This window comes from Pogona vitticeps, chromosome 15 (genome assembly GCF_051106095.1).
Source record: "Pogona vitticeps strain Pit_001003342236 chromosome 15, PviZW2.1, whole genome shotgun sequence".
NCBI lineage: Eukaryota > Metazoa > Chordata > Lepidosauria > Squamata > Agamidae > Pogona > Pogona vitticeps.
Genome location: NC_135797.1, coordinates 13,282,659 through 13,308,709, shown reverse-complemented (window position 1 = coordinate 13,308,709; position 26,051 = coordinate 13,282,659). Strand labels below are relative to the sequence as shown.

At 48.5% G+C, this 26,051-nt stretch overlaps 1 protein-coding gene across 3 annotated transcripts; it reads left to right on the top strand.

Annotated features, from left to right (window-relative positions):
* Positions 1 to 214: 214 nt before the first annotated feature.
* On the top strand, positions 215 to 22,238 carry ANKRD35 (ankyrin repeat domain 35). 3 transcript variants are annotated; one of them, XM_072983792.2, is made up of 14 exons: positions 215 to 2,289; positions 5,044 to 5,174; positions 7,297 to 7,385; positions 8,615 to 8,679; positions 10,706 to 10,763; positions 11,409 to 11,479; positions 11,860 to 11,966; positions 12,444 to 12,628; positions 13,666 to 13,703; positions 14,765 to 17,071; positions 18,127 to 18,216; positions 18,694 to 18,759; positions 19,765 to 19,839; positions 20,808 to 22,238. In XM_072983792.2, exons 1-13 carry the CDS (start codon positions 2,194 to 2,196, stop codon positions 19,822 to 19,824), a joined length of 3,363 nt encoding a protein of 1,120 aa, XP_072839893.2. In that variant the 5' UTR covers positions 215 to 2,193; the 3' UTR covers positions 19,825 to 19,839; positions 20,808 to 22,238. The 3 variants fall into 3 exon arrangements, with proteins under 3 accessions (XP_072839893.2, XP_072839894.2, XP_072839895.2); XM_072983793.2 differs by lacking the exon at positions 19,765 to 19,839; XM_072983794.2 differs by lacking the exon at positions 215 to 2,289 and having other exon boundaries at positions 5,049 to 5,178.
* The last annotated feature ends 3,813 nt before the right edge of the window (positions 22,239 to 26,051 follow it).

Genomic DNA, 26,051 nt, shown 5'->3' with positions numbered 1-26,051 from the left:
CTTCCTTGAGCAAGTCCGTCCGTCTCGTATGGGGGATCTTCCTCTTTTCCTGCTGCTGTCTTCCGCCTTTCCCTGCATCATTGCCTTTTCCAGAGAATCCTGCCTTCTCATGAGGTGCCCAAAGGAGGACAGCTTCAGTTTCAACATTTTTGCACGGATTAGGATTTGAAAACTGGCACTGGGTTTGCTGGACAGTCTTTTCCGACCCCCAAGGAGAATCCTCCCATAGTGGAGCATTCGATTCAGCCCTATGGCTGGAGTTAGGGCTGCATCTAAAGTTCTCATATTTCCTCACCCAAGCGCAACTTCCACTTTCTTCCTTGAGTCACTCACAGCCGATGACCACACCACCTCAATTCTGCACCGCCGCATGGTGGTTCCTTGGAAAAACTGCATGCATGCAACCAAGGAGCTTTAGAGGGAGGAAAGCATTACTGTAGATTTGCTGGGATATTTTTGGAGACCAGAGAAAGTGGTCCATCAAAAGGAATTTGGCGAATTTCACAGCCCAAGTTCCCTCCTTAATTCCATGCACAAAGCCACTTTAAGATCTTTTCAATGTGATGACTTTTTAGTGGTCTATAAAGGCGTCACCTATTTTTGCGTCTGCATTTTAAGGAGAAAGGCGGGGTAAAAATATTTTAAATAAATAAGTGCTGCGGACAGCAGTAGGAAGCAAGCCGCATGCTATAGAAGCTCAGTTCTTCTTAAGATCTTTTTTCTGTGTTAATGGACATTCCAGCTAGTTTATCATCCCGTTTCCAAGAGTTCCAGATCGCCTAAGATTTGCAAAAAAAACATCATCCGTAGCTTAGAAGAGTGCTTTCTGACTTTGGGTAACCCCAGGTGGGTTCTCGGACTGCAACTCCCAGAAGCCTTCACCCCCAGCTGTGCTGCCTGGGGTTTCTGGGAACTGTAGTCCAAGGATACCTGGGGTTATACAGGCCATCAAGTGGCTTCTGATACAGCAACACGTCCCCGTCAACAACCTTTTAGAGAAACAAACCCTCTCCCGTTCAGCCTTCTTTTCCATCCACCCTCCACTTTTCTCCTATCGGGCTAAATGAGCCAAAACTTATATCGCAAGAAATTAACAGAGTTCAGGCTTGATTTGCTATAGGACCCACTGGATTATCTTTCTAGCTGTCCAGTGTATCAGCAAAGCTCTCCTCCAGCCCCACCTTTCAAACAAATCCATGTTTTTCCCTGTCTGCTTTCTTCACTGTCCAGCTTTCCCACCTGTACATAGTGACTGGAAATACAAGAGTGTGGATTATCATGGTCTCCACCGATCATTTCAAAGTCCTTCTTTGGTATCTATACTATGTGACTTATACCCGGTTTTTAAAAAGTTGGAAGAGGAATCTATTCAAATTGCCAGTGGAACTGGGCCCTCAGTTTGGCTAAAATGGTCAAAATTAGTGCAAATGGTATAAAGACATAATGCAGGACTTGTGGTTTCCTTTAGGGACTTTGTCCATCTCACAGTGGGCCTTCCTCTTTTCCTTCTGCTGCCCACCTTTCCCAGCCTGGCGGTCTTTTCCAGAGAATACCGTCCAAGAAAAGATATCAGGAAATTCTCTGGGGGAAAAAATGTGACGAACTGGCCCCTTTTCATTTCTTGAGCGTACGAAAAGCAGCTTTTGGGAAAGCGGCGACACGGTTTGCTGTCCTAAAAATGAATCTTTCCGAGTGCCGCCGAGGAGATGGAGAATTTCGAGTGGCTCCTCGTGTCCGGAGGAGGACGGCTACTCCAGAGCAGGCGTTTCGTGACGTAACGTGTGAAAAAGGAGAGCCTTTAAGTTTGAGGCAGGAGGGCGTCTCAGCAACCTCTTGCCTCCTTTTAAAGTCAGAAGAGGAGCAACATCAGCAGCGAGCGTCTCGGGCAAGTCCAGACTCGGGGCCCGGGAAGCAGGTGTGCAAGAGGCGCTGGAGGGGCGGATCCGGCCCAGCTGCCTGCTTCATTTCTCCCGAAGCTCTCTGGACGGTGCCTGACTTGTTTGGGGATGGCAGGAGCTTCTCTGGGGCTGCAGCCATGTCTCTCCCGGACGGTCTTCTCCTTGCCCAGGTTGGGCTTCTCAAAGTAAAGAACCTCCCTTCTTGAGAGGGGGAAAAAAAACCCACAATCAACAGTGTTGGGGGGTGATGGTGACCGCACGGCGATTTGCACATTTTTCCTTGGAAACGTGAGCCATGCCAGGAGGCGGCACTTTGGGGAGCCCCAGGGCAGGAGAGAAGGCCGGCGCAGCCATGAAGAAAATGTTCTCTTGTTCCAGCAATCAAGTGGCGGTAGGTGCCAAATGCTTAGCTGCATTCCATCGTTGCCTCCCTTGGGGGGGGGGGGGAGTTGAGAAATGCCAAGTTAACCAAAAGGGGGGTCGTCCATGAGATGTGAAAAGACATCCGGAGGATCATCCCAAAGGCCTTTTGTTGTTGTTTTTAAGTCTTTTCTTTCTTCTCCTTTAAAAACGATTGTATTTTACCGATCACGAGTGTTTTGATCTTGCACGAGTTTCACTGAATCCTCTCGTTCAAGGAAGAAGTGGGACGTGGATCAGATGCAATGCGCTTGCAGAGATAGAAAGATAAATAATAATTGTGTGCTGACAACTCGATTCTGACGGATGAGAACCTTTTCCAGGTTTTTCCAGGCGGACCATACTCTGCAGTGGTTTCCCCGTGCTTTCTTCCGGGGGCGCCCTGGGACGATGGTGTTGCTGGCCCAAGGCCACCCAGGCTGGCTCTTCTCTTCCAAAAGGTGCCTTATAGGGAATTGAACCGCCAACGCCTGGCTCTGCAGCCAGATGCATAACTCACAGCGCTATCCAGCCAAGTTAGTTTGTATGTTCATTAGTTCATAGGATGAGTTGATCGATCAAGAGATAGATGCATAAAACTTAGTGGTTCGTTGCGCAAGAGCAATGCTGTTAATTCCAGCAATGGATTGTGCCACCGGTTAACGAGTTGCCGTATTGAGCACCAGTTTACGCAACCAGCACATTATGAGTGATGCACAAGCGATAACCCGTCCACTAGTTCAGTGGTCCCCAACCTTGGGCCTCCAGATGTTCATGGACTACAACTCCCAGAAGCCTTCACCACCACCTCTGCTGGCCAGGATTTCTGGGAGTTGAAGTCCAAGAACATCTGGAGGCCCAAGGTTGGAGACCACTACACTAGTGGCCATCCATCATGGAAATTTCTGTCCTTGCGCAGACATCGGTGTCACTTAACACCACGATTGTGGCCAGAATGTATTCATCTCTAGCACAACCACCACGCTGCTAGTCCTCAAGGCTACCTGAGAATGTACGGATAGGTAGTGCCTCCTGGGGCCCCTTTTGGCGTAGGGGGCACCCTAGGAAAACTGGGGGGGGGGGGAATGGGATTTCAGAATCGCTGCCTGTGAAATAATCGGCATTTGTGAGCAGATCACGGGGTTTGGCTTTTCTGGGAAAGAATTCGGGTTCAGGTTTTGTACCTGGCCTTGCAGTGGGAAAGATTCCCAACGCTTTCTTAGAGAAAACCTGGAGATTTATTGAGAGGCGATGGGAGCCCTGAGGCCTTCTGCCAGCGTCTGGCGTCAGAGTTTGGTTTTGGGACGTAGACTGGGCCCCTGAGCCTATACAGAGTACTTTTTCTCCATCATCCAGAAACCGCACCCTCTGGCAAAACACAGGAGGGGGGGGTCTCTCTTGAAGTAGGGAACGTAGCGTTAATAGCTTTTCTCCCTCATTGCTTTGGAAACCGAATGAGCCCTTGCCCGTCCGACCTGAAAACAGGAGTGTCTTTTCCCAGGGCAAAGTTTAAGTGGTGTGTGGCCCTTGTGAAATGCTCAGGGTGTGTTGCTGTGTCAGGAATCAAGCCTTTGGAACTGGATTTTCTTCAACGGCTCCCTCCCTCCCCGAGTCCTCCCTGGCGGGTTGGGATGGCTTTGCCCTCTGGAGAGGAGAAAACGGAGGAGCTAAAAATGAGTGGGTCATTATTTCGAATGAAGAAAATTGGCAGAGCGCATTCCTCTGGTTGGGCCAAGCCAGCGTCTTGGTGGCCGAGGTTATTTTTGCGGGCTAAGAATTCGGCTGTAAGGAGCTGGGCATGGCTTCTAAACCTTTCCCCTAAAGTTCTTTACTTTTTTTTTTCTTTCTGCTGATTTGGATCTTTGAAGGTCCTTTACAGATAAATAAAGAGGCCAATGAGAGTCTGCTTAGCAATGGTCAGGATGATAACAGCACTGCCATACTGCCCATCAGATTTGGGGATCACTATATCAAGCTAATTCAGAGGAAAGGCAATGCTTTTATGCCTTCACTCTCAATGGGCATGCACCATTATCTCCTCGTTTGTTATCGAAACAGGGCTTTATTTTTGTTAGGGGAAAAAATATACAAATTTAAATAAATACAGTGGTGCCTTGCTAGACAATGATAATCCGTTCCACTGAAATTGCTCTTTAGCGAAATCATCTTCTAGCGAAAAGCATTTCCCCATTGGAATGCATTGAAACCTGTTTAATGCGTTCCAATGGGGAAGAATCGTCGTTGTCTAGCGAAGATCGGCCATAGGAAAGCCGCTTTGCGAACTGCCGATCAGCTGTTTAAATCGCTGTCTTGCGAAGCTTAGGTCCCGAAAACACCTGTTTGCGAGCGCAGAGGGAGCTGTCAAAATCGTCGTCTAGCGAAAATTGGTTTGCGAAGCAGGGACCAAACATTGTCCAGCGAAATTCCCCCATAGGAATCACTGTTTTGCGAATCGCTAAAGCGATCGTAAAAAGTCAAGGTCTAGCGAAAAAACTGTCATGCGGGGTAACTGTCTAGTGAGGCACCACTGTAAATGAATGAATGAATGAATGAATGAATAAACAAACAAACAAACAAACAAATAATAGAATTACTGACACAGTGGGATTCGGAGGTATGGAGGGATCGTCCGGATGGAGAATTCCCTCTCGTTAAAGTCCATTTTAAAAAATCTGTCCTGGGTATCACCGAACGGCGCCGTATCCGCCACTAAATAACCCCCCTCTCTTCCTCTTTTATTGACCAGGTCGAGACCTGGAACAAGCAGGACCAAAAGCTTTTGGATGCCGTTGAGAAAGGAGATGTCGGAAAGGTGTCCCTTCTCATGTCCAAGAAGACGGCCAGACCGACAAAACCCAACGCTCTCGGGCAAACCGCGTACGTAAGTTTTTCCTTCTGATCCCTTTATCTGTCTTGCTTCTAGGATCACCTTGTCGATTGTGGTGCTCGGCAATGGAGTATCTCTCCAGAGCTAGGATCTAGGTCTCTGGCTGCAGAGCCAGAAATTGGGAGTTTGATTCTCCCCAGGGCCTCCTTGATAGGGGGTGGACTGGATGATCCCCAGGGGCCCTTCTAACTCTGCAGTTCTAAGGCGATGATGACATTATTATTATTATTAAGTGCTGAACTACAGTAACAAGTTAATAAATTGCTGATAAAGAGATAACACTTTCATGTCCTAACCGGTTAGATGAACTGAAGCCTGGAAAAAAATCAAAGCAGCCTTACAGGGGAATAAGATCCACCTAATCATGTTCCTACTTGGTCCTCCAGGCCATCAGTCATCTGATGGGAACTGGAAGCATCAGTGAGGTACAATCGCAAAGCTGCTGTGTGTGCTACTCCAGATTTATTTATTGTTCTCAAACACGCCCCGAATGAATGGAGAGCCATTTTAGATGTAAAGAGGTTGCGCAGGGACATGAAAGCATAGAGTAGTGGCATGCACAATAAATGGGTGGAGTATAAATCTAAATAAATAAGGAGGGTGCATATGCAAATGAATATCCAGTGTCTCTGCATATCACAGAAACCTATATCTGCATACTTATCCATCCTTTCTGCCACCAATTTCTACCATTCTATTCCATGGAAGACTTTTCTAATTCGACGTCCTGCCTTTTGGCCTATCGTCTCCATCCACCGTCTTCACCAAGCCAAGGGGAGCACGGGTGAAACTCCGCAGGAAAGAACAACTGCGCCTGTTTCTGTGCCTAGATGATATTTTAATCAGGGCACCCTCTATGGCAGTGGTCTCCAACCTTGGGCCTCCAGATGTTCTTGGACTTCAGCTCCCAGAAATCCTGGCCAGCAGAGGTGGTGGTGAAGGCTTCTGGGAGTTGTAGTCCAAGAACATCTGGAGGCCCAAGGTTGGAGACCACTGCCCTATGGCACAGGGAATCGGAGATGTTCAACAGACGATGAAGGCTCCACAGGGCCGCAGTTTCCTAGTCAATCTAAAAATTAGTCAGCCTATTCCTTCTCAACTCATTGAACATCTGGGAGTGATCATCAGCATCTGCACAGGCAAGATATTTCCCTCCGTGGACAGACGGGAGAAAATAGCCGGACAGGGACACCAGATGATGGAACACCAGCCAGTCCCTCTAATGCTTCCATCCAAATTGTTGAGATCCACAATAGCCACCCGTGGGCTGGGGATCCTCCTTGTATCCTCCGTTGCAAACCTTCTGCTAAAGATTTGCTTTGTTTTTATGACTGCGAGTGCTTTACGATTATTTTCTCTAGATGTTTATTCCCGCCCCCCCCCCCGGGCTGGTCTGGTTTGTGAAAGGGGGTGGTTTCTTTACCCGTTGTTACACACCATCCGAATACCCACCCTCAACCCGTTCGGTTTAATTCCTGCTTGTTTCTAAAGGCAATGCCAATTTAATGTGAACTTCACCTTCAATTATGTTTACGTTATTTTCTATTGTTCTCCCTTGTTGTGGGCTGCCCGGAGTGAATATCGGTCAGATGGGCAGTGTAGAAATGAATGAATGAATGAATGAATGAATGAATGAATGAATGAATGAATGAATGAATGAATGAGTGGGTGGATGGATGGATGGATGGATGGATGGATGGATGGATGGATGGATGGATGGATGGATGGATGGAAGGAAGGAAGGAAGGAAGGAAGGAAGGAAGGAAGGAAGGAAGGAAGGAAGGAAGGAAGGAAAGTTGGTAGGGGGAGCCTTGCTCATGCTCAACAGGTACCAACAGGTGGTCAGCAGCCTCAAAAGTGGCTGCTTTCCTCACTAGGGATCACAGCCCATGAACCTTTAAAAGCCACCCACAGTCCCACTTGCTTGAAGCCATGAATCCGACCATCTTTGATTGCCCGTACTTGAAGGAGATTCCGTCACTGGCAATCATTTCTGTGCCTGTGTAAAGCTGGAAGTGATTGGGGGTGTGTCAGATGCCCCGGAAAGGGTTGGGGTGAAGCATAACTCCGTGCAGATCAAAAAATCCTGTTTTTTTCCTCTCTTTCTTGCAGCTTCCACTTGGCAGCTTCCAAGGGACTGACGGAGTGCCTCACCGTTCTCCTAAACCACGGAGCGGACGCCAATGCCAAGAACGATGACGGTGGGTGTGCGCAGGGTGCTGGGGAAGGAGGAGATCATTTGCTGCAAGACGTGCCTTTGTTTATGTCCTGGATTATCAGCTGGGACGATATCCCCTCCCTAAACATGCCAATAAATTTCAAAATCAAGGTGGTATCCATCTCCTTAGCCCTCTCTAGGGGCGAGGGGGGAGCCCCAAAATACAGGAAGCTGGGTCAGCCGATTTCAATCAATCTGGAGCGGATCTTTTGTAAATCTAACGGCTCTTCATTAATGGAGTTAATCACTGAAAGCCTGTTGCTTAGAATAGGAGGTTGCTGCTAGAGTAGGCCCATTCAAACCCATGGAACTTGCTCACCAACTTGCCGGCCGACATCTGCCTGCCCCCCCCAAAACTATGGCCCGAGTTGGTGCGATGTCTCCTCCCCAAATATTCTAATATTCTGGCAGTCTCTGGATAAGCAAATGGGAGGAAAGCGAAAGACACGGCACATACCGGGAGGATGGGAAAAGTTGTGGGTTGGTGCCACAAAGGGGGCCAAAGCAGCGCCACCCCCCCCCCCAGAAAGGATGGCCAGGCAGAAATGGAAGCTGCAAACTCCAGGGAAATGAAAGAGGCAGGAAGACGTTCACACACTAATTAGAAATTATGGACCTTAGCACACCGACCCAAGAAACGAAACACAGAGCCTCCTTCCCTAAATTCAAATTTTAAACCCGCCCCCTGCCCCAGGGTGAATTCTGCACCTACCTGTTAACACTCCCAATTAAACGCCTTTAGTTCTTTGAGATTTCAAGGCGCTAGAGTCCAGCGTGCTTCCAGCTCAGCTTCGGTGCAGCGATACCAAGCGTACAAGTCAGCCCCAGAAGAATCACAGGACTAGGGAACTGGGAGGGACACCAGAAGGTCATCTAGTCCGACCCCTTGCCAGGTTAAAAAAAACCGCCGGAGGAGGAGAATCTGCCACTTTCTGCTGTTGAACAGCTCTTCCGATCATCTCTTGCTAATGACGAGGCGCAATCTCCTTTCTCATAATTTGAATCCAGTACTCTGGGGGTACTAGACTGTTGCGTTTCAGAAATCCAGCTTGCTCCATCGTCTAAGTGGAAGCCCTTCATGTATATGATGGTGGTGATCCCATTTCTCTTCTACGGCTTGCGAAAAGGCCCATCTCTCTCTCTCTCCCCCCCCCCACCCGGCACTCCTTCTCTGTTTTGCCTCGCGATACCTATTTCCTATTTTCTCCCTAGGCAGCACGGCTCTCCATTTGGCGACCATCTCTTGCCAGCCCCAGTGCGTGAAGGTCCTTTTGCAGGTAAATCGGCCTTTTCCTTTCCATCCAGGCTGACCAGGTTTTTAAAAAATCCCTGATAACACTGGTAGTCTGGAACATTGACTACTACAATGCTCTTCATGTGGGGCTACCCTTGTAGGCGGTTCGGAAGCTGCAGCAAAGGGAAAAGGCAACAACCCGGCTAATATTAGGGATCTCGAAACATGATCACGTTTTGGAAAGACAGGTTTCTGTGGCTGTTCTTTTTTTTTCTCACCATTGGCCTTACGTCATCCGGACGGCAGGGAAAATACGGATATAATCGATGCAATATTGGGTACCTATTAGGGGAGCAAATGTTCCTTCTCAACAAACCCTACATCGGTATCTTGTGTAACAGCTTCTCCTCTCAATTAAAGCAGAAACCTTAGGCAAGGCGGAGTATTAATTAGAGCAGCAACGTGAAAGAAGTTAGAATCCGACAGAGGGCCAAATAAAAAGATAGTAAAACCGGAGGGAAGCGACAGGGCGGTAAGCGATCCGGCGCCACGGCTGAGAGAGAGAGAGAAAGGAAAGGATCAAGGAGGGATAAACGACAACAAGGAGGGAACCTGGCCTGCGTTCCTGATTGCCTTTCACCTCGTTTGCCGGCGCCACCCAACCCGAGACAACTTCTGGGGTTGAATCATCCTCCCCTGTTCCTCCGACCTCGCAAGTCGTCCCTGGAAGGCAGTTTCAATATCACTGGGAAAATGAAGGGCTGGGCGTAGGGTGAAATCCGGAGTGGGGAATTAATATGGAGAAGGGCGAAGGCGTGCTTTCAAAAGAACTGCCAGGTCAGCAGGATTTCATTATCTCCCGTGGCAAAGCCCAGACCTAGAGGCTGGAGGACCGGGGCCTTAGGATGATGTCACAGAAGTAAGCCAGGCAAAAGGTGGAAGGGAAGCAAGCACAAGGCACATCCAGACCAGATCAGGGAGTCCTGCTAAGCAGCTTGTTTCTTCAATTTGACCTCATTTGCCTGAAGGCGGAAACAGACATTATAGATGACCTATCACTAGAAGAGAGAATTCCATGACTGCTGAAAGCCTCTGGTTGCATAGTAGGAGCGATGTTTCGCTTTATCTAATTTGCAAATCAGCTTGCTTCGTGGGGTGATTTATGTGTAGGACTTGAGTGCGAGGCACCTCAGAAGTCAAGGAAATTGACTCCCCTTTGAGCAGGGAGAACTTCATGCGACCAGTCATACACTGTTTGCCTAACCAGTCCCATGAGGGAGAATAGCATGATGACCAACCTATGGGATAGTGGCCTTGCGGTTTATGCTAGCCGAGTGCTAGGCGTGTGGCTTTTGAGCAGGAAAATCTACTCCGAAAATGTTCCGTTGGTGGAAAACAGAGGCCAACGTTCTGTTTGGTGTGACTGCGCACCGCACTCTCCACTTGTGCGCATAGCTAGAGTGGTTGCAAGACCAGATAGATAGATAGATAGATAGATAGATAGATAGATAGATAGATAGATAGATAGATAGATAGATAGATAGATAGATAGATAGATAGATAGATAGATAGATAGATAGATAGATAGATAGATAGATAGATAGATAGATGCAGAAGTTTTCGTGCCCCACTCCTGAGCATGCCTAGAAAATTCTGGCAGGGCCACCCTAAGCCAGAACTGGAACAGAATGATTAATTAAGATTTTGACAATTGTCCATCCAGGCCGGGGGGGGGGGGCGGAGGGAGAAATCTCAAATCATTCCTAGAAGCAAGATGCTAGCAGAACAAGAGATATGGCAGAAGAAAGAGAATTTTCTCAGGGGTTGAAATAATGTGATGTCAGGATAGTGCTTCGGTCGGTATGCATGTACGTACAAGTAGGTAGGTAGGTAGAAATTTAAAATATTTTTGCCCTGCCGCCTTTCTCCTTAAAAAAAGGATCCAAGGCCGCTGACATCATTAAAAGGCAATGTTTGAAGCGATGAACGTCAAGGAGGCAAATATTTAAAAGGATCAAAACCCACAGTTAGCAATGCACGTGAATCTCTTTACAACGGTTCCCTTGCAGCACGGAGCGAATGAGGACTGCCTGGATGGAGGGAATTGGACGCCTCTGCACTGGGCGGGTAAGTTCCCAAAAAAGGCCTACCTGTCGGCGGTCCTTCCGGACGATGGTGTGTAAGGCAGATGCCTTTTGCTCCGCTTCTGACGGAACAGAAGGTCCATTTCTTCACCCGGAAAAAAAAAAGGAAGATTAGAACCACTCAATACAGCCGTGCTTCATTGCCCTGCCCCTGGCAATATTTAATGCCCATCGCCAGGAGCAGGATTTGAATTTGGAGCAAACTCCTTGGGCGAGGAGGTAAGAGAATAAGAAACGGTTTTGATAAAAGCTCAGCCGACCGGTTTCTCCTCCTGCTTTGAACAAAACGGAAAACAAAGAAGCCAGAACTCTTAGGGTTCAAGCCTGAAATTGACCCCCCCCACCCACCCCTGTGAGCCACCATAGCTGAGCAAGGATTCGAAACCAGGCCTCCTGAGCCCTAATCTGTCACTCTACCCACTACACCACCCTGGGGATCCCCTGGAGAGGCTTATTCTTCTGGAGATAGCGCACCCCTCTGCCCTGGTTTCTTTTCGAAATTAGGAAAATGCCCTATTTATTAAATATGGGGAAGGCCAGCTGGTCGGAGGGGAAGATGTTTCATAAATCTGTATCTTAAGTGCTCGAGTTTGAGACGGACCCTCGTTTTTTCTCCTGCCACCCACAGCTTTGTCCGGATGCGCGTCCAGCGTGTTGCTTTTGTGTGATCAAGAGGCTTCCTTGGACGTCACGGATAACGTAAGGCTCCAAAGTAACTAACTCTGAATAATGTTGCTTATATAATTAAGTGCTTTGGGGAAAAAAAACCGCATTATTCCTCCTCAGTTATTAATTCTTTGGAATCGCTCGGCTCTGTTAGGGTCGTGATGTAACGAGGAATCTCTTTGCTGCTTTTGCTACGTGTCTGTAACTATTTTAGTTACAATGCGAGTTACTAAAGTAACTATTAAGTTCCTTTTCGTTACTAAAAGTATCTGTTCTGTTATTTTTTATAAGGAAGACAATAGTTTGCAACTCTTAAAGTCCCTGAATGTAGATTTACAGTTGTAACTCGTGGTAACTCGCTGAAATCATGTAATCCTTGGGGAGTAACTAATTACTTCTATCTTTTGCCCCAGAATGGACGGACGCCTTTGATGGTCGCCGCTCAGGTGAAACAACCTGCTGTTTGCTCCCAGCTGCTCCAGAGGGGGGCCACGGTTGACCTCACGGATAGAGATGGAAAGTGAGTCCATTTCCCGGCCAGCCTCGGGAGGGAGATGGGATCGAAGACTAGAACTCTGGGAGAGTCGTCACCTAGTCAAATGGATAGGCAATAGATTTGGGACACAGCTGTGTTGCTTTTTTTACTGAGCTTATGGAACTCACTGCCACAAGATGGGTGGATGACCCTTATCTTAGATGGCTTTATAAGGAGAATGTTACAGATTTATGGTGGTGGTGGGGTTAACGATCAAGGGCCAACCAGCCATGATAACTAAGGAGAACCTCCAGGCTCAGTGGCAGTCTACATCTCTAAAATCTAGAGGCTTGGTAGGCTTCTAAAGAGATCCGTCAAGTGCTGGCCAGATGGTGGACTAGACCCGCCCTTGATTTCACTCTCTGGGGCTTTTCTCATCGTCTGCCGAGGAATACGCTGTGCCGTCGGGCCCGGATCCTGCGACTCACCCGCTGTCTTGTCCCCTTGTCTGCCCCAACCCAGGACGGCGCTGATGATCGCTTGTGAAAGCGGAAGCACGGAGTCGGTGGAGCTGCTTCTGCAGAGCGGCGCGGACGTGGCGCGGGTGGACAGGGCGGGCCGCGACGCCCTCCACTACGCCAAGCGGGCCAAGGATCGGGCCCTGAGGCGGCTCGTCCGAAACGCCCTGAGGAAACGGAAGAAACGAGGTGACGGGAAGCGGGAATTCCCAGGCAGCTTCTAAAGAGTCTCATCCAGGGATGACAAAGCCCATGGTCCTTGGCCACTGGAAATTGAGCATGGGGATTCTGGGAGTTGGGGGGGGTCTGAAACATTTAGTTCACCCTCTCTGGCCTAAACCGTGCCAATCTGTGCCCAACACGGTTGGGAGGAACCGATAATCCTTTCCTGGTGGATGGGAAATATTTAGACGGCTGTTGTCCGTTCATTAAAATTTGCTTCCTTAAGCGGAAAAAGAATGCGGGGGCCCAAATTCACAACTAGTAGGTAGTTGTTTTTCTAGTAATTAGATACAACAGTGCGACCCTTTCATCCAGTGGGTTTCGAACTTGAAGTCAACTGGTTTATTAAACTTGAATGGGGGTGCAGGACTGGGAAGCCACCCCCCCCCTGCAGGCAGGATCCTCAGCGTGATTTCCTGTTACAATTCAAAGACTCAAAAATGTACTGTGTCACTATTATACATACAACCATAAAACAACAACACAACTGTTTCTGGAGAATAGCTAAAATAATTTATATTTAAGAGTAAATATTGCAGTTCGCACAGGAGCTGGCGGTTCCCTGCAGCGGTCTGATATGGTCCAAAAGCCAGGATTTATCCCCTTGCTCTACCGAGTCCTGAAACAATGCACTCTGTTTATATGAGCTAAAGGAGGAAATGATATGGAAGAATAACTAGCCTCCCTTGTGGGTGGGGGGGTTTGTCAGGATAAAAGGGTGAGATGCAGACCATAAACATATAATGGAGATTATATTTTCATGCATTTATTGGTGTGGACGATTGGTATCATGTAGCAAGCAAAGCCAGACGACCTAACATGGAAAGGTGGGCAGAAAAGATTCAAGGCAGCGTTAGGGTCAGTTTGATGTTCTTCCACACTCAGCAGAAACTACAACTCCCATAATTTCCTGCACGGGCAACAGTGACTTAGTGGGGGGGGGGGAACTAAAGTTCTGACCCTTGAAAACTTTAGTTCACACCTTGTCTTTTTTGTTTCCACAGAACAAGGGCATGATCCTTCTTCCGAAGCTAGCTCGCAGGTAAAAAGAGGTGGTTAATACTTTAAAATCAATTTTGACTGTTGAAAAAAATGTTTAATACTACCATGAGTTATGAATTTGGCTACAAAGAACAAATACAGTGAGGAACTCCCCTTATATCTGTGGGAATTGTTTCCAAGCCCCCCCCCCAGCGGATACTGAAAACTGCGGATTACTGCAAGCGCTATCTTAATAATGAAAACTATACATAACATGGTCTCTCCCTCGATTGGCCAGTTCTGATAATTTCACCTTTAGAAATATATGGCTTTTCTTTTAATATTTTCAGACCATGGATCACTGAATTAGTGGATACACTGATCCTGTGGATATGCGAGTCCTACTGTACATAGCTACAGCATGTTAAATCATGGGCTTACTCCATTTAAATACTTTTGCTTTCTGGGTCCTCCTCATATAGCCTCTGATAAGCAGAAAATGACCCAATCTCTGATCTTCCTATACATTCTTTCTCCTGCAACCCTCAGTTATGAGATGATGTTCCACCAGAACTTGAGAGGCTGATGTGATTGATCCACACATTCAACCCTATGCTTTTGGGAACGTGCAGGAGATAGAGTACATGATTCAGTGTTGTGGTTGCAGAAACTTCTTTAACTGGAAACAAGACGCTGAATTTTGAGCCAGGAAATGATTCTTTAAGGGTTTTTTTTTAAAACTCAAGACAAGCTTTTCTCTTGTTCCCTTCCAAACCAGTGGTAGCTGGGAACTGCTGGGAGTGCTAGAAATACTCTCTTCATGTTTGGACTACCCTTTACAGGAGCTAGCCACGGTGCTGAATCCCTGCTTAAGTCCTACAGAGCACAGGATAAAAAACATGGAGTGGATTCGCTGTACCCCTGAAACTGGAGTCACAACTCCCTACCAAACTCTTAAGTTTTCACCCAGTTTTCTTTTAGCACCAATGAGATGTGGTCCTTTTAGAACCACCTTTCCTGACCTGTTGTTCTCCAAGTGTGTTGCAGATGCATACTGGGAACGATGAGAGAGGTTGCACTGGTTTATGGTCATAAAGTTCTGGGGTTGTCTTGTGTTTCCAGGTTCCATCTGAGAGTGAAAGAGAGACCAATGGGAGTAGCCTGACCCTCCAGAGCGAGAGAAGAGACCCCAGTGACGGGGAGGAGGAGGAGGAAGAGGAAGGCTCAGAGTTGAAAGAATGGAGAACCAGATACCGAGAAGAGAAGATGAAGGTCATCCAACTGGAACTGCAGCTGGCCCAGAAGGAGAAAGAATGCGAGGCCCTCTCCAACGGGTGCAAAGCGATGACAGAGAGAGTGTGGGACCAAGTGCAGGAGATCAGCCAGCTCCTTCCGGAAGGAGACGACAGGGCGCAAGGCTGGAAGGCGCTGAGCTGGCGGTACAGCCGCGATTCGACGGAGGAAGACTATTTCCTCAACCTTTTAGCTGAGCAAGTGCAGGAACTGAAGAGAAGGAGGCAAAAACTGGAAATGCGGGAGAAACAAGTGTCCCAAAAACTGGAGACGCAAGAGGAGAAGGCCGCAGCCGTCCAGGCGGAGACAGAAGTCCGGTGGCCCGGGGAGGAGGAGGAAGAGGAACAGAAGCGTCAACAAGCGGAGCTGAAGCGCCTCCAGGCCGAAGTGGCGGCAGCCCTCGAGGAGAAGGCGAGTGCGGAGAAAAGGGTGCAGGAGATGGAAGGGCACATGGAGAACATGAGGGCCATCATCGGGGTCTACGAGGCCAAGAGGAAGAACCAAAGTGGGGCCCTGAAGGAGCTGGAGGCCCGGGTGAAGGCACTGGGGGGCGAAAACCAGCGGCTGCGTGGGCTGCTGGCGAAGCGTCCGGCAGGCAAGCCGGAGAGTGCGCTCGCCCGCGAGAAGCTCTGCCAGTTCCTCACAGACATGGAGAAGGTGTCTGACGAAGTCCAGAAGGAGAACGCTGTGGTGATGGCCGAGAACGTGGCCCTGAAGCGAGAAGCAGAGGAGGCCCTCGGGAGCAAACTCCAGCGCCAGGCAGTGCCCTCCGGAGCGGTCAGGAGGAGCGTGCTTGCTTGGAAGAAGGTCACCGAAGGCTTGGAGCGTGCCTTGATCCAGTTGGGGCAGGTCAACGGCACCTTCCTGGAGAAAGGCCGGGCCCTGCGGGAAGCCCTCTTGGCCCCTTCTGCGGGAGCGATGGTGAACGGCGACGGGCCTCTTGTAGGAGAGAAGGGCACCTTGAGGGAGGAGGCGAAGCCGTCCCCGGGCAACCCTAAAATCCCTGAAGAGTCCAGAAAGGTCGGGATGGGAAAGGACCACGTGCCCAACGGCCCCGTTGGGCAGGTCAAGCTTCGCCGGAAGCCAGAACCGGCCGAGGAGAAAGCCGGCCCCTGCCGGAAAAGCTCCGACTTGGAGAAGGAGGTGTGGGACCTCAAGAAGAGCAACGGGACCTTGGCCAAGGAGCTCGCCCAGCTGAGCCGAGAGCGGGAGAAGCTTCAAGAGGAGCTGCAGAGGCTGTGCTCTCCGAAAGAGGAGACGTCTCAGGCAGAGGGGACCAAGAACGCCGTGGAAGAGCTGGAGCGGACCGTGGATTCTCTGACCCAGCAGCTTTCGGCCGAGAAAGAGGAAGCGAGGAAGCTGCACCTGAAGCTGGAAGCCCAGAAGGAGGAGATGGAGGCGGTGAAGGGCGGCTTCCTGAAGGAGGCAAGCAAAGAGGCCAACAGCATCGGAGTTGAAAACCTGGATAGCTGCATACTGAAGGAGTTACACTGGAAGCTAGACAACGTGGTGAAGAAGCAGAACGAAGCTTTACAGCTGGTGTCCGAGATGGAAGAGGAGAACCACAGCCTTGAGGCTGAGCAGAACGGCTTGGGCACCTTCCCAAGAGAGAAGAAGCCCCAGCTGGATGTCTCTCTTGAAGCCGCGGACGCTGCCGGGGACAACGTGAAAGTCAGGCAGCGGATGAGCGAGCTGGAGAAAGGCCTGGAGGACGCCAAGGAGGCCCTGGAGGTAGCCGAAGCTTCTCCGGATGCCAGTGGCCGAGGGGCCGGCAAGCTGAAGCAGCTCCTTGACCAGCTCGGCGCCAAGATGGCCGAGCTGCGTCACGAGGAGGAGGAAGCCCTCAAGAAGCACGAGAAGGTCCGCGGCATGCTGTCCGTCCGGGCCCAAGCCCTGGGATCCGAGCTGGCGTCCCTTCTGGAGAAATACGAGGAAGCGAGGGGAGAATGCGTCCTTCACAGGGACGCCCTGGCCGCGGAGAAGAGGAAGAACGAGGAACTCCGTGGTGAGGCGGCGGAGCACGAGGAAGAGGTGGAAGAGCTCAGAGGGAAGTCGCAGATGATGGAAAATGCGGTGGAGAAGTTGCATAAGAAGGTGGAGGACCTGACCAAGGCCTGTCAGGACAGGGAAGCGAAGGTAGGAGGCTTCTGAAGTTCCAGCACAGATTGTGTCGAAACATAGATTCTCACGGTACGAGGCGGGTCGATACCTTATAGGATTCTTATAGGATCAGGCCTGTCCCTCATGCCTTGGTTAAGCCCCAGAAGGTGGTTTTCCTACATCTCTCGTATTTGGTAATAGAATTCCATTTGTGGAATCACAGCCGTTACAAAAAGAGAGAACAGACAGATGCTAAAAAGAGGCCGTTGGAATAATATTAAAAAGAAATAACAACACTCAGACGGGTATAGCCAAGGTTATCAAATGCTACCGGATAAAATTATATATCTCGAAAATCTGGAATCTCATCCGCACACCGAAAAGCAAACCTCCCCAGAGATATAGGGAGATCTGCCCTCCAATAAAAATTGAATCGGATCTCTAACGGATCTCTCAAAGAGTAAACCTAATTCTCCCAGCAAAATTGTTCTTAAATCATCATAAACTGGCAAACTCAATAGATAATGAGGTAGGTTCCCCCCCCCCCGGCCAAACGTGTTGGTTGGTGACTCATTTCATACAGCGAACCAAACCATGGTTTACCTGAACTGTAAACCATGGTTACAACATTTGAAAACATCAAACAGGCCCAAAATGGCTGGCTGCTTCCATTTCCAGCCGGTCCAGTAGCAGCCTTGCCTTGAGGCCTGGCCTCTGGGGCCGAAGCAGCCACCATCCGTATAGTCTGTTAAATCTGGCCATTATGCTAGACTGTGCCTAACATGCATCTTTGCAAATTCCAAGCCATGCTTTGAGGACCTCATAGTGGTTGGGCCAAAGGAGAAATCCATTAACCAACATTGCCTGACTGGAACCACCGATGTTACAGGGTATGACGAGACTTTATCGCAGAATCACATTTTTGGCATGCAATTGTAATTATATTTCGCCAGCCCTGACAAGGGAGCCCATGACCCAGGTAGGTGGTTGGTACCCAGGTAAAGATTGGAGGCAGAGGCTAAAGACGGGTTGCGAGAAAAACACACGGGAGATGAGGCTTAATTGCTGTTTCCTTTGTTGTTTCCCCTCAGATCAAGAAGCTGTTAAAGGAGACGGAGAAGCTTTCCAGCGAAGTCCTCAATCTGCGCAGCGAACGTGCGCGCCTCCAGCTCCACATTGAGGTGAGTAGAGTATGCTAGCTTGCGAAAAGCGCCCGGGCTGATTTGCACAACGAATCTTTTTAGATCACCCACAAAGTGGCCCTGGAAGATGTTCAGAGAGTCAAGTCCGTGTCCTTTGAACCAAGATTTTTCCCACCTGTAGAAACATAACTTGCACATTGTTGGGAGTTTGATGAATTAATCAAGGGATATGAAACCACTTCAATTTCTCATGTGGGAAACCTACGTTCTGCCTGGATCGGTGCGTCTGTGTGTCATTGACTTTTTGGGGTTGAGGTTCGTGATCTGTGTGGGTTTTAATGCAATGGTTCTATGGTTTTAATTTCATATTTTAATTTTTTAAAAATTGTTTTGTAGCGGAATTGGTTTTTAAATAGCTTCCTATCGCTCTGTAATCAGCCCGGAGATCCTGTGATACTCAGTCAGTCAGTCCATCACATGAACCGTATCTCAGCAGTTTCCTTGGTCTCGTTTCAGATGGTCCAGAAAAACCACCAAGAGATAGTCACCATCTACAGGACCCATCTGCTCAATGCGGCTCAGGTAATAAACATCCATGAAACAGGAATAAACACAGTTTCTAGCTGAGGTCTTCCAACTCCAGACATACTGCGGGTGTGACATCTGGAGTCGTAATAAATTTGGAGGCCATCCTTTTCCCCTGCAGATGTGGGGGAAGGAGAGGAAATTAAATTCAGTCTATCCAGACGGCACACACACAAAATATCCTTCTGTACCTTCTGCACTCCCAGCTGCACATTTCGCCTGCAGATTTGAACGCTTCCCGGGGTGGGCAGGAAACCTGCGCCTAGACAGCGAGCTAGTAAGGGAACTGGCGAGGCTGGACATTTCCCACCTTGGCACCTACTTTTCTACATGCAGAGAGGGTTATTAGCCAGGGTGTTGCGTTTTTAAATGTCAGGGAGCATTTAACCACAGTATAGTATCTCTCAACTGCAGCTTGAAATGTCACGGGGTTCGGGAATCAGAGGATATGCTGACTGGTTTAGATCAGAAACGTTGGTTATTCCCCACCACCACCACCACAAGTACTGTTTAGAGTCATTATACGGTACCGACAAGTCACCTCCAACTCATGGAGGTCTCCTCCCTAAGGAGGAGCGATCCCCAAAATCTCCCGTCCTCAACAGCCTGGCTCAGATCTTGCAAACTCAAAAGCCTGTGGTTTCCTTGAGGGAGTCCGTCCATCTCGTATTAGATCTTCCTCTTTTCCTGCTGCCTTTCCGCCTTTCCCGGCATGATGGTCTTTTCATGATGTGCCCAAAGTAGGACAGCCTTCAGCTTCACCATTTTTGCCTTCAGGCTGGATTCGATCTAGCACCCACTGGTTCGTCTTTCTGGCCGTCCAGGGTATCCCCAAAGCTCTCCTCCAGCCCCACCTTTCAAACAAATCCATTTTTTCCCTAATCAGCTTTCTTAATTGTCCAGCTTTCGCATCCATACATAATAATTGGGAATACCAGAGTGTGGATGATCTTGGCCTTGAACTTCCCTTTTTGCAGGAATTTTTTTTTCCCTCCCATTCAGGGTTTCATGGATGAGGAGGTCCACTCGATGCTGCTCCAAATCCTGCAGACGAACAGCTGATGAGCGAGACTCCATGTAAGAATGGCTGTTCCCTTAATGTAAAAACTGCAATTTTTAAATCAATGCATTTATTTCTATGCTCTCCTTAGTGCTTCCCCCTACTCCATTACTCAGAAGTTTCGAGCGTCATTTGTCTCTCCCATTAAAGGAAAATTTCATGGAGATCCTTTTTTCTAAAGGCTAGGTTTTGGTCCTCCAGTATACAGATCCCATGTACCACATTTCCTTTTCCAAGTGGCAGGTGGTTCCAGAGGCATCTTCACAAAAGCAGTTTTGTGCAATAAATAGTGCTGGACCAAGGCAACCTACAAACATTCATCCAGTCCTCCCTTTGCAGCTTCCAAAAACTATGGAACTGCTGGATAGCTCGGTGGTTTAACTATCAGAGGTTGGGAGTTCGAATCCCCCACTGGGCCTCCTTGATAGGGGCTAGACTTGATGGCCCATAGGCTCCCTCCCAGTTCTGCTGTTCTAAGTTTATTAACTGTTATTTCTCTTTTCTCTTCCAAAATTCAAAACCCTTCCTGTTCTCTCTCTGGGATGCAGATTCAAAACTGCACGAGCCCTCTCCTCTTTTCCGCACGAGGGCAGGAGATGTAAATCCTTAATCTTTGCCATAACCACTAGTCCTCAAAGGCCGTTGATGAAGAAACAGCCTGTTCTGCCATGCCAGGTTCTGCAAAACCCTTAAGACACAGTAAAGGAGGGAGCCCAAATGGCATTTTCAGAGCATTAGAATAAAGGGAGTCTTGTCTGAGCATGGGCAAAGTTCATTTTCTTCTGCTCCTCGGTTGTGAGAGGGCAAAGTCTCTCATCGTTTGAAGTCTGGAATCAAGCACTTGGATTTTGAGGAGTGGGGTTTCCGGGTAAATTGAGGTTTCCCAAAAAGATGGGAGTTTCACGGGGAGCCCCCCCAAAAAAAGAAATATACAGAGAAAGTTGCAGTAATATTCTTATGTACTTCATCATTTCCTCATTTCCAGGTTTTGTTCCAGTGGAGTCGTTAACACTGGTAAACAGAGGAGGGATGTCACCCTGTCTTTGTAGCATCCGGAAGCAAGTTCAAACCCACCGTGGGCATGATCCAGTGGCTGCCGGTTTCCACTTTTTGGAAGTATCCGAATGAGGGTTGTGTGTAAAACCATTTCTGCTGTTGGAAGGATGACCGATGCCATGTTGGCTACTGGCACCAGGGTGTGCTTGCCCTCTTCTCCGTCGGCTTCTTTCTTTCTCTCTCCCTCTTTTTGCAGAATCAGGAGGTTGGTTTGGGTTGGGAAGAGCCCAAGGGAAGAAGGATGAAGAGCAGGATGGCGGTGCATAATTGGACAGCCATCCGTCCGGGCTGCTTTGATTTCTGCCCCGAGTCGGGGGTTGGACTAGATGGCCTTATGGGCTCTTTTCAACTCCATTATTCTATGATTCTATGATAATAGCATTATATGGGAATCAAGACCCTACCCCTCTCCAGGAAACTAGCACATCAACACTGGCGCAAGATAGGAAAGCGTCTTCTGGGGCCCTTCTTCATAAATTAAGCCTCACTGGATTCAATCTGGTAGAAAATCATCTTACTTCTTGGGAAAAAATGGCCACACTGGCTCTAGGATCCTGGCAGCTGTTCATCCCCCAAAGATGCTTTTCCCACCCTTTTTCTGGATCCTGCTCTGTTCTTCTTCTTAATATCCAAAAGATCGCTCTTCAAGCCAGCTTGCTTTCCTCGTGTCAGGCTGGGTTAGCACCAAACTCAGGAAATTAATCCAAAATCCAGGGATTCACGGCGCCTTTTTAAAAAGACGAATATGCACAAAATAGGTCAGCTTCCAGGCTCTCAAGAGCTCTTCATCAAACTAGGGAGTTTAAAAAAATGGGAAGGGGTGGGTGAAGGGGGGAAGGCGTGGAATTTCAAGCTGTTGGGGCTGGTTGTTTCCTGCCCTGGGGAACTTTAGTCAAATTTAGTCCCAAATTGGAACAAAATTCCAATTTGGGACCATTTGATTTGTCAGGGAGTCTTTGCCCACCTGCTCCTCCAGACCATCCTAGGAAGGGGGCTAGGAAATCACCCCCCCCAAGAGGCTGGGCATTCTTCGCTGTAGCATCCGTACTCTGGAACCAGCTCCCAGGTGGAGCTGCACCTGCCCCCCCTCCACATTTCAAAGGCTCCTGAGAACATGGCTTTTCAGGGAGGCCTTTTGTAACCCCCCCCACACACACACACCACTTGATTCCATGCCTTGCCTTCTGTCTTTAAGCTAGACTTTTATGCCTCTTGATGGTTGTAGCGTTGTACTGTTTCATCGTCTACTGGTTTCATTTATAAACTTACCACTGTTTGGGGTTGTTTTAGTACGTTGTAAACCACCCAAAATAGTGCATTGCACTAATGGGGCAGTATACAAATAAATTAAGCAAACAAATGGCCTTTATTTATTTGTTTTCCAACTGGCTTGTATTTTCACTATTACACCTTTTTAGCCACTTGAGGGAGCACTCCTTTTAAACACAGATTTCTCTGAGTCATGCACATATCCCATGACTTCTGGAGAAGATGACAAGAAAGTGGTTCCCCATTTCTGCAAAGACAAAGGCAAAAACAGCATCCGGTTGCATTTATTTTTCCCTTGGTTTGGTGGAGGGAAAACAGAATATTATATCCACCAGCACAGCATCAAAATGAGGATTTGCAGATCGAAACTTCAAGGGGCATTGAAGCATCACTGGCAAACTGGAGGGCTTGCTAACAAGGCAACCTCTTCAGAGTCACATTGCTACCGAAAAGCATCTCTTTTGGTTTCCTAATGGCTATAGAAGTGCTCTCCCTCTGAATCTGTTTGCTCTTCACAAGTAATGTCCCTCCCCAAGAGCAACCTTGGGTGAAGAGCAAGCCGGCCCACCTCCGGTGGAGAAGAAAATGTCAAAGCACCCAATGAAGCCCTGCTCTGGAAATATGGGGCCATGGCTCCCATCAGCAGTTCATCGACTATGAATTGAAGCTGTACGAAAGTGCTTAACACATACAGTGGTGCCTCGCTAGACGATGATAATCAGTTCCACTGAAATCACTGTTTAGCGAAATCATTATCTAGCGAAAAGCATTTCCCCATTGGAATGCATTGAAACCTGTTTAATGCATTCCAATGGGGAAGAATCGTCATTGTCTAGCGAATATAAGGCCATAGGAAAGCCGCTTTGCGAACTGCCGATCAGCTGTTTAAATCGCTGTCTTGCAAAGCTTAGGTCCCGAAAACACCTGTTTTGCGAGCGCGGAGGAAGCTGTCAGAATCGTCGTCTAGCGAAAATCGGTTTGCGAAGCAGGGACCAAACATTGTCCAGCGAAATTCCCCCACAGGAATCACTGTTTTGCAAATCGCTATAGCGATCGCAAAAAGCCAATGTCTAGCGAAAAAAATCGTCATGCGGGGTAACTGTCTAGCGAGGCACCACTGTACAAGTTTTCCATGTCAGCTCCTGAAAGGCCTGGAAGGATACAGGGGAGCTTCTTCGGAGACATAGAGGAAGGGGGATAAGGTCCCGAGACCATCACCTTTAGAACATGGGAGACCAAGGATGGCTTAGAGTTAGGTCATTATCTGACAGAGCAGCAACAAGCCCAAATAAGAGATACAGAAAGTGAATTTCAAGATGCTTTCTCCCTTAAGCCGGGTCACACCGACTTTTGTTCTTTCTCCTGCTAATGTTTCAGAATGAGATCCTGAGACCTTAAAGTGCCACTTGATGAAAGGGGTGGACTAATCGGGGGGGTCTTGAAGCTATTCTCTTTTGTGGGTCCCTGCAGTTCTGCTGCGTAGCTAGAGGAATTTAATCAGAAATTTAAAACTCTGCAATAATAACTTTTGAGTTCTTTGTTTCAGCTGCCAAGAAAAATGGTCTAATAACCAACGAGCAGAGGAATTGTACAAATCTGTATGTTTAGGACGGGCCACTATCATCCTTTCCTGCAGACCAAGGGGGGGGGGAAGACATGCAGAGAAAGTCACACACACCGGTAATGTTTTAAAAACAGAACTCGTTCGTTCTGCCAAGTGTTCCCTTTATCCAAAGAAAACAAAAATGTCCGCCACGGGCATGGGGTTTTTGGACTTCTTTAACCAAAACCTGGGAGAAATTCATAAGTCCCGAGGAGGAAAGATTGATCTTCTTTGTAGAGAAGGAACAAAATCAAAGAATGTGCAAACTTTACATGCAAGGCCTTTTTCCCCCCCTTTCTCTTCTGGTTTTATAAACTTCGCCTCCTCCCAAAGAATGGCGGACGGTCATTTTCTAAGAAATCACATCGTCATAAAATGAAAACAAAGCCGTTCCACTACAATTTTTGTTCTGCTTTAATTTTATTTTATCCTGACATGTTGTCACAGGAAGGAGCAAAGCAAGAGAGCCAGTGTGGTGTGTAGGGAGTAGAGAGACCTACTAAGACTCAGGAGACCTGGGTTCGAATCCCGGCACATTCATGGAAACTGCTCAGCTCAGCTCTTGCAAACTCAAGCCTATGGTTTCCTTGAGGGAGTTAATTCATCTCATATTTGGGCTTCCTCTCCTCCTGCTGCCTTCCGCCTCCCCCAACGTGATTATCTTCTCCGGAGGATCCGGCCATCTCAGGATCTGACCCAAGGAGGACCAACCTCGGTGTCAACATTTTTGCTTCCAGAAAAAAAATTCAGACTTGATCTGATGATGAAGGACCCACTGGTTTGTCTTTCTGGCAGTGAAGGGTATCTGGGAAGCTCTCCTCCAGCAGGACATGTCAAACAAATCAATTTTTTTTCCTTTTAAGGTTGGGGACACCCTATACAGGGACACATGCTACGTGCTAAGAGGCATAAAGTCCGTTTCTGCCCCAGTCAGCCTATTTATCACCTTGATAAGATAAGCAGCTCTTAGAATGGTAGGCCTCTGGAAGGGACCCGAAGGGCTTCTTTGCGGGTGGCTCCCATTAAGCCGGAGAGATGAACCTATAAAAATAGCGCATTAAGTTAATTTCATACGACAAATTTCCTATTCTAAAAAAAACAAAACAGCAGTTCCTTGGTTTGATCTACATCCCCCCCGCCCGAATCCTCAATTGGCACGGTCTCTCATAATCATGAAAAAAAAAGAACTTTTCCAGGCGTTGCACCGGGATCCGGAGATGAGAAAAGACTGTTTTTGGATTACAACTCCCAGAATCCCCTAGCTGCATCCCCGCTTAGTCATTCTCCATCTGGCTAGGAATTCTGGGTGTTGCAATCCCTCCCCCCCCCTCCAAAAAAAGGAAAATTTCCAAGCTTTGGCCCTTGAAATCCACTTTCCCACCTTAAGTAGAGCTTGGAAAAGGTTCCTTCTGGAGACCGCAGCTGCCTGAATGCCGCCCCCCCCTCGGTTGGGGGCCATGGTGGTTGGGGGTTCTGGAACTTGTAGTCCAAAGAAAGAGATAACTTTTCCCCAAACTCAATCTCTTGACAGGGCTTCCTCATCCCAAGAAGAGCTTGGACGAGTTACCTTCTCGAACTAAAGCTCCCAAAGCCTCTTTGGCCTGTATTTTTTGTTGTTGTTGTTGGGGGGGAAGGGAACTGAAGTTCCAAAAATCTCCAACTTGGACTAGTTCTTTTTTTGGGGGGGGACTATAGATCCCAAAATCCCTATCTTGGCCCAGTTATATAGAATGTTTGGACTGTAAATACCAAAATGGCAATCTTGGACCAGGTTTTATTATTATTATTATTATTAATTATTATTATTACAGTATTGTTATTGTTGTTGTTGTTTGGACCATAGGCCTTAAAAATCCCCATCCTGGACAATTTCTTTTTGACTCTAGGTCCCAAAATCCCCATCCTCGACCAGTTATGTTTCTGGACTCTAGGTCCCAAAATCCCCACCCTGGACAATTTCAGGATGTGTGTGGAACGATAGGTTCCCCAGATCTCCTGGTAGGATTTCCTTTTTTCTCCCCCTCTCCCTCCCTCCCCTCTCCAGCGCAGCCAGTCTCTCCCGGGACTATGGGCTTTGTAGTCCGGAACGAAACCCCAGGCCCGCCCCTCCTCAGGCCGTTCTGCGTCGGAGGCGCGTCCGCGTCCTTGGGCGACGCTCCCTGAGGCGTGGCCCCGCCCCCTCCGCGGGTCTCTCTCTCTCTCTCTGCGGCGCTGCGGCGAGCTCCGGGCCCCGCCCCCTCCGCCCACGGGGGAGGCGTGGCTCCCCATCTGGCCCCGCCCGCCGGCCCCTCCCTCCCTCCC

Bases quoted from the DNA above. Each gene is read 5' to 3' on its own strand.
- ANKRD35 (XM_072983792.2), top strand. From the start codon at position 2,194: ATGCCAGGAGGCGGCACTTTGGGGAGCCCCAGGGCAGGAGAGAAGGCC. The intron at 5,175-7,296 runs GTACGTAAGTTT...TCTTTCTTGCAG, and splicing joins AACGCTCTCGGGCAAACCGC to CTTCCACTTGGCAGCTTCCA. The intron at 7,386-8,614 runs GTGGGTGTGCGC...TTTTCTCCCTAG, and splicing joins CAATGCCAAGAACGATGACG to GCAGCACGGCTCTCCATTTG.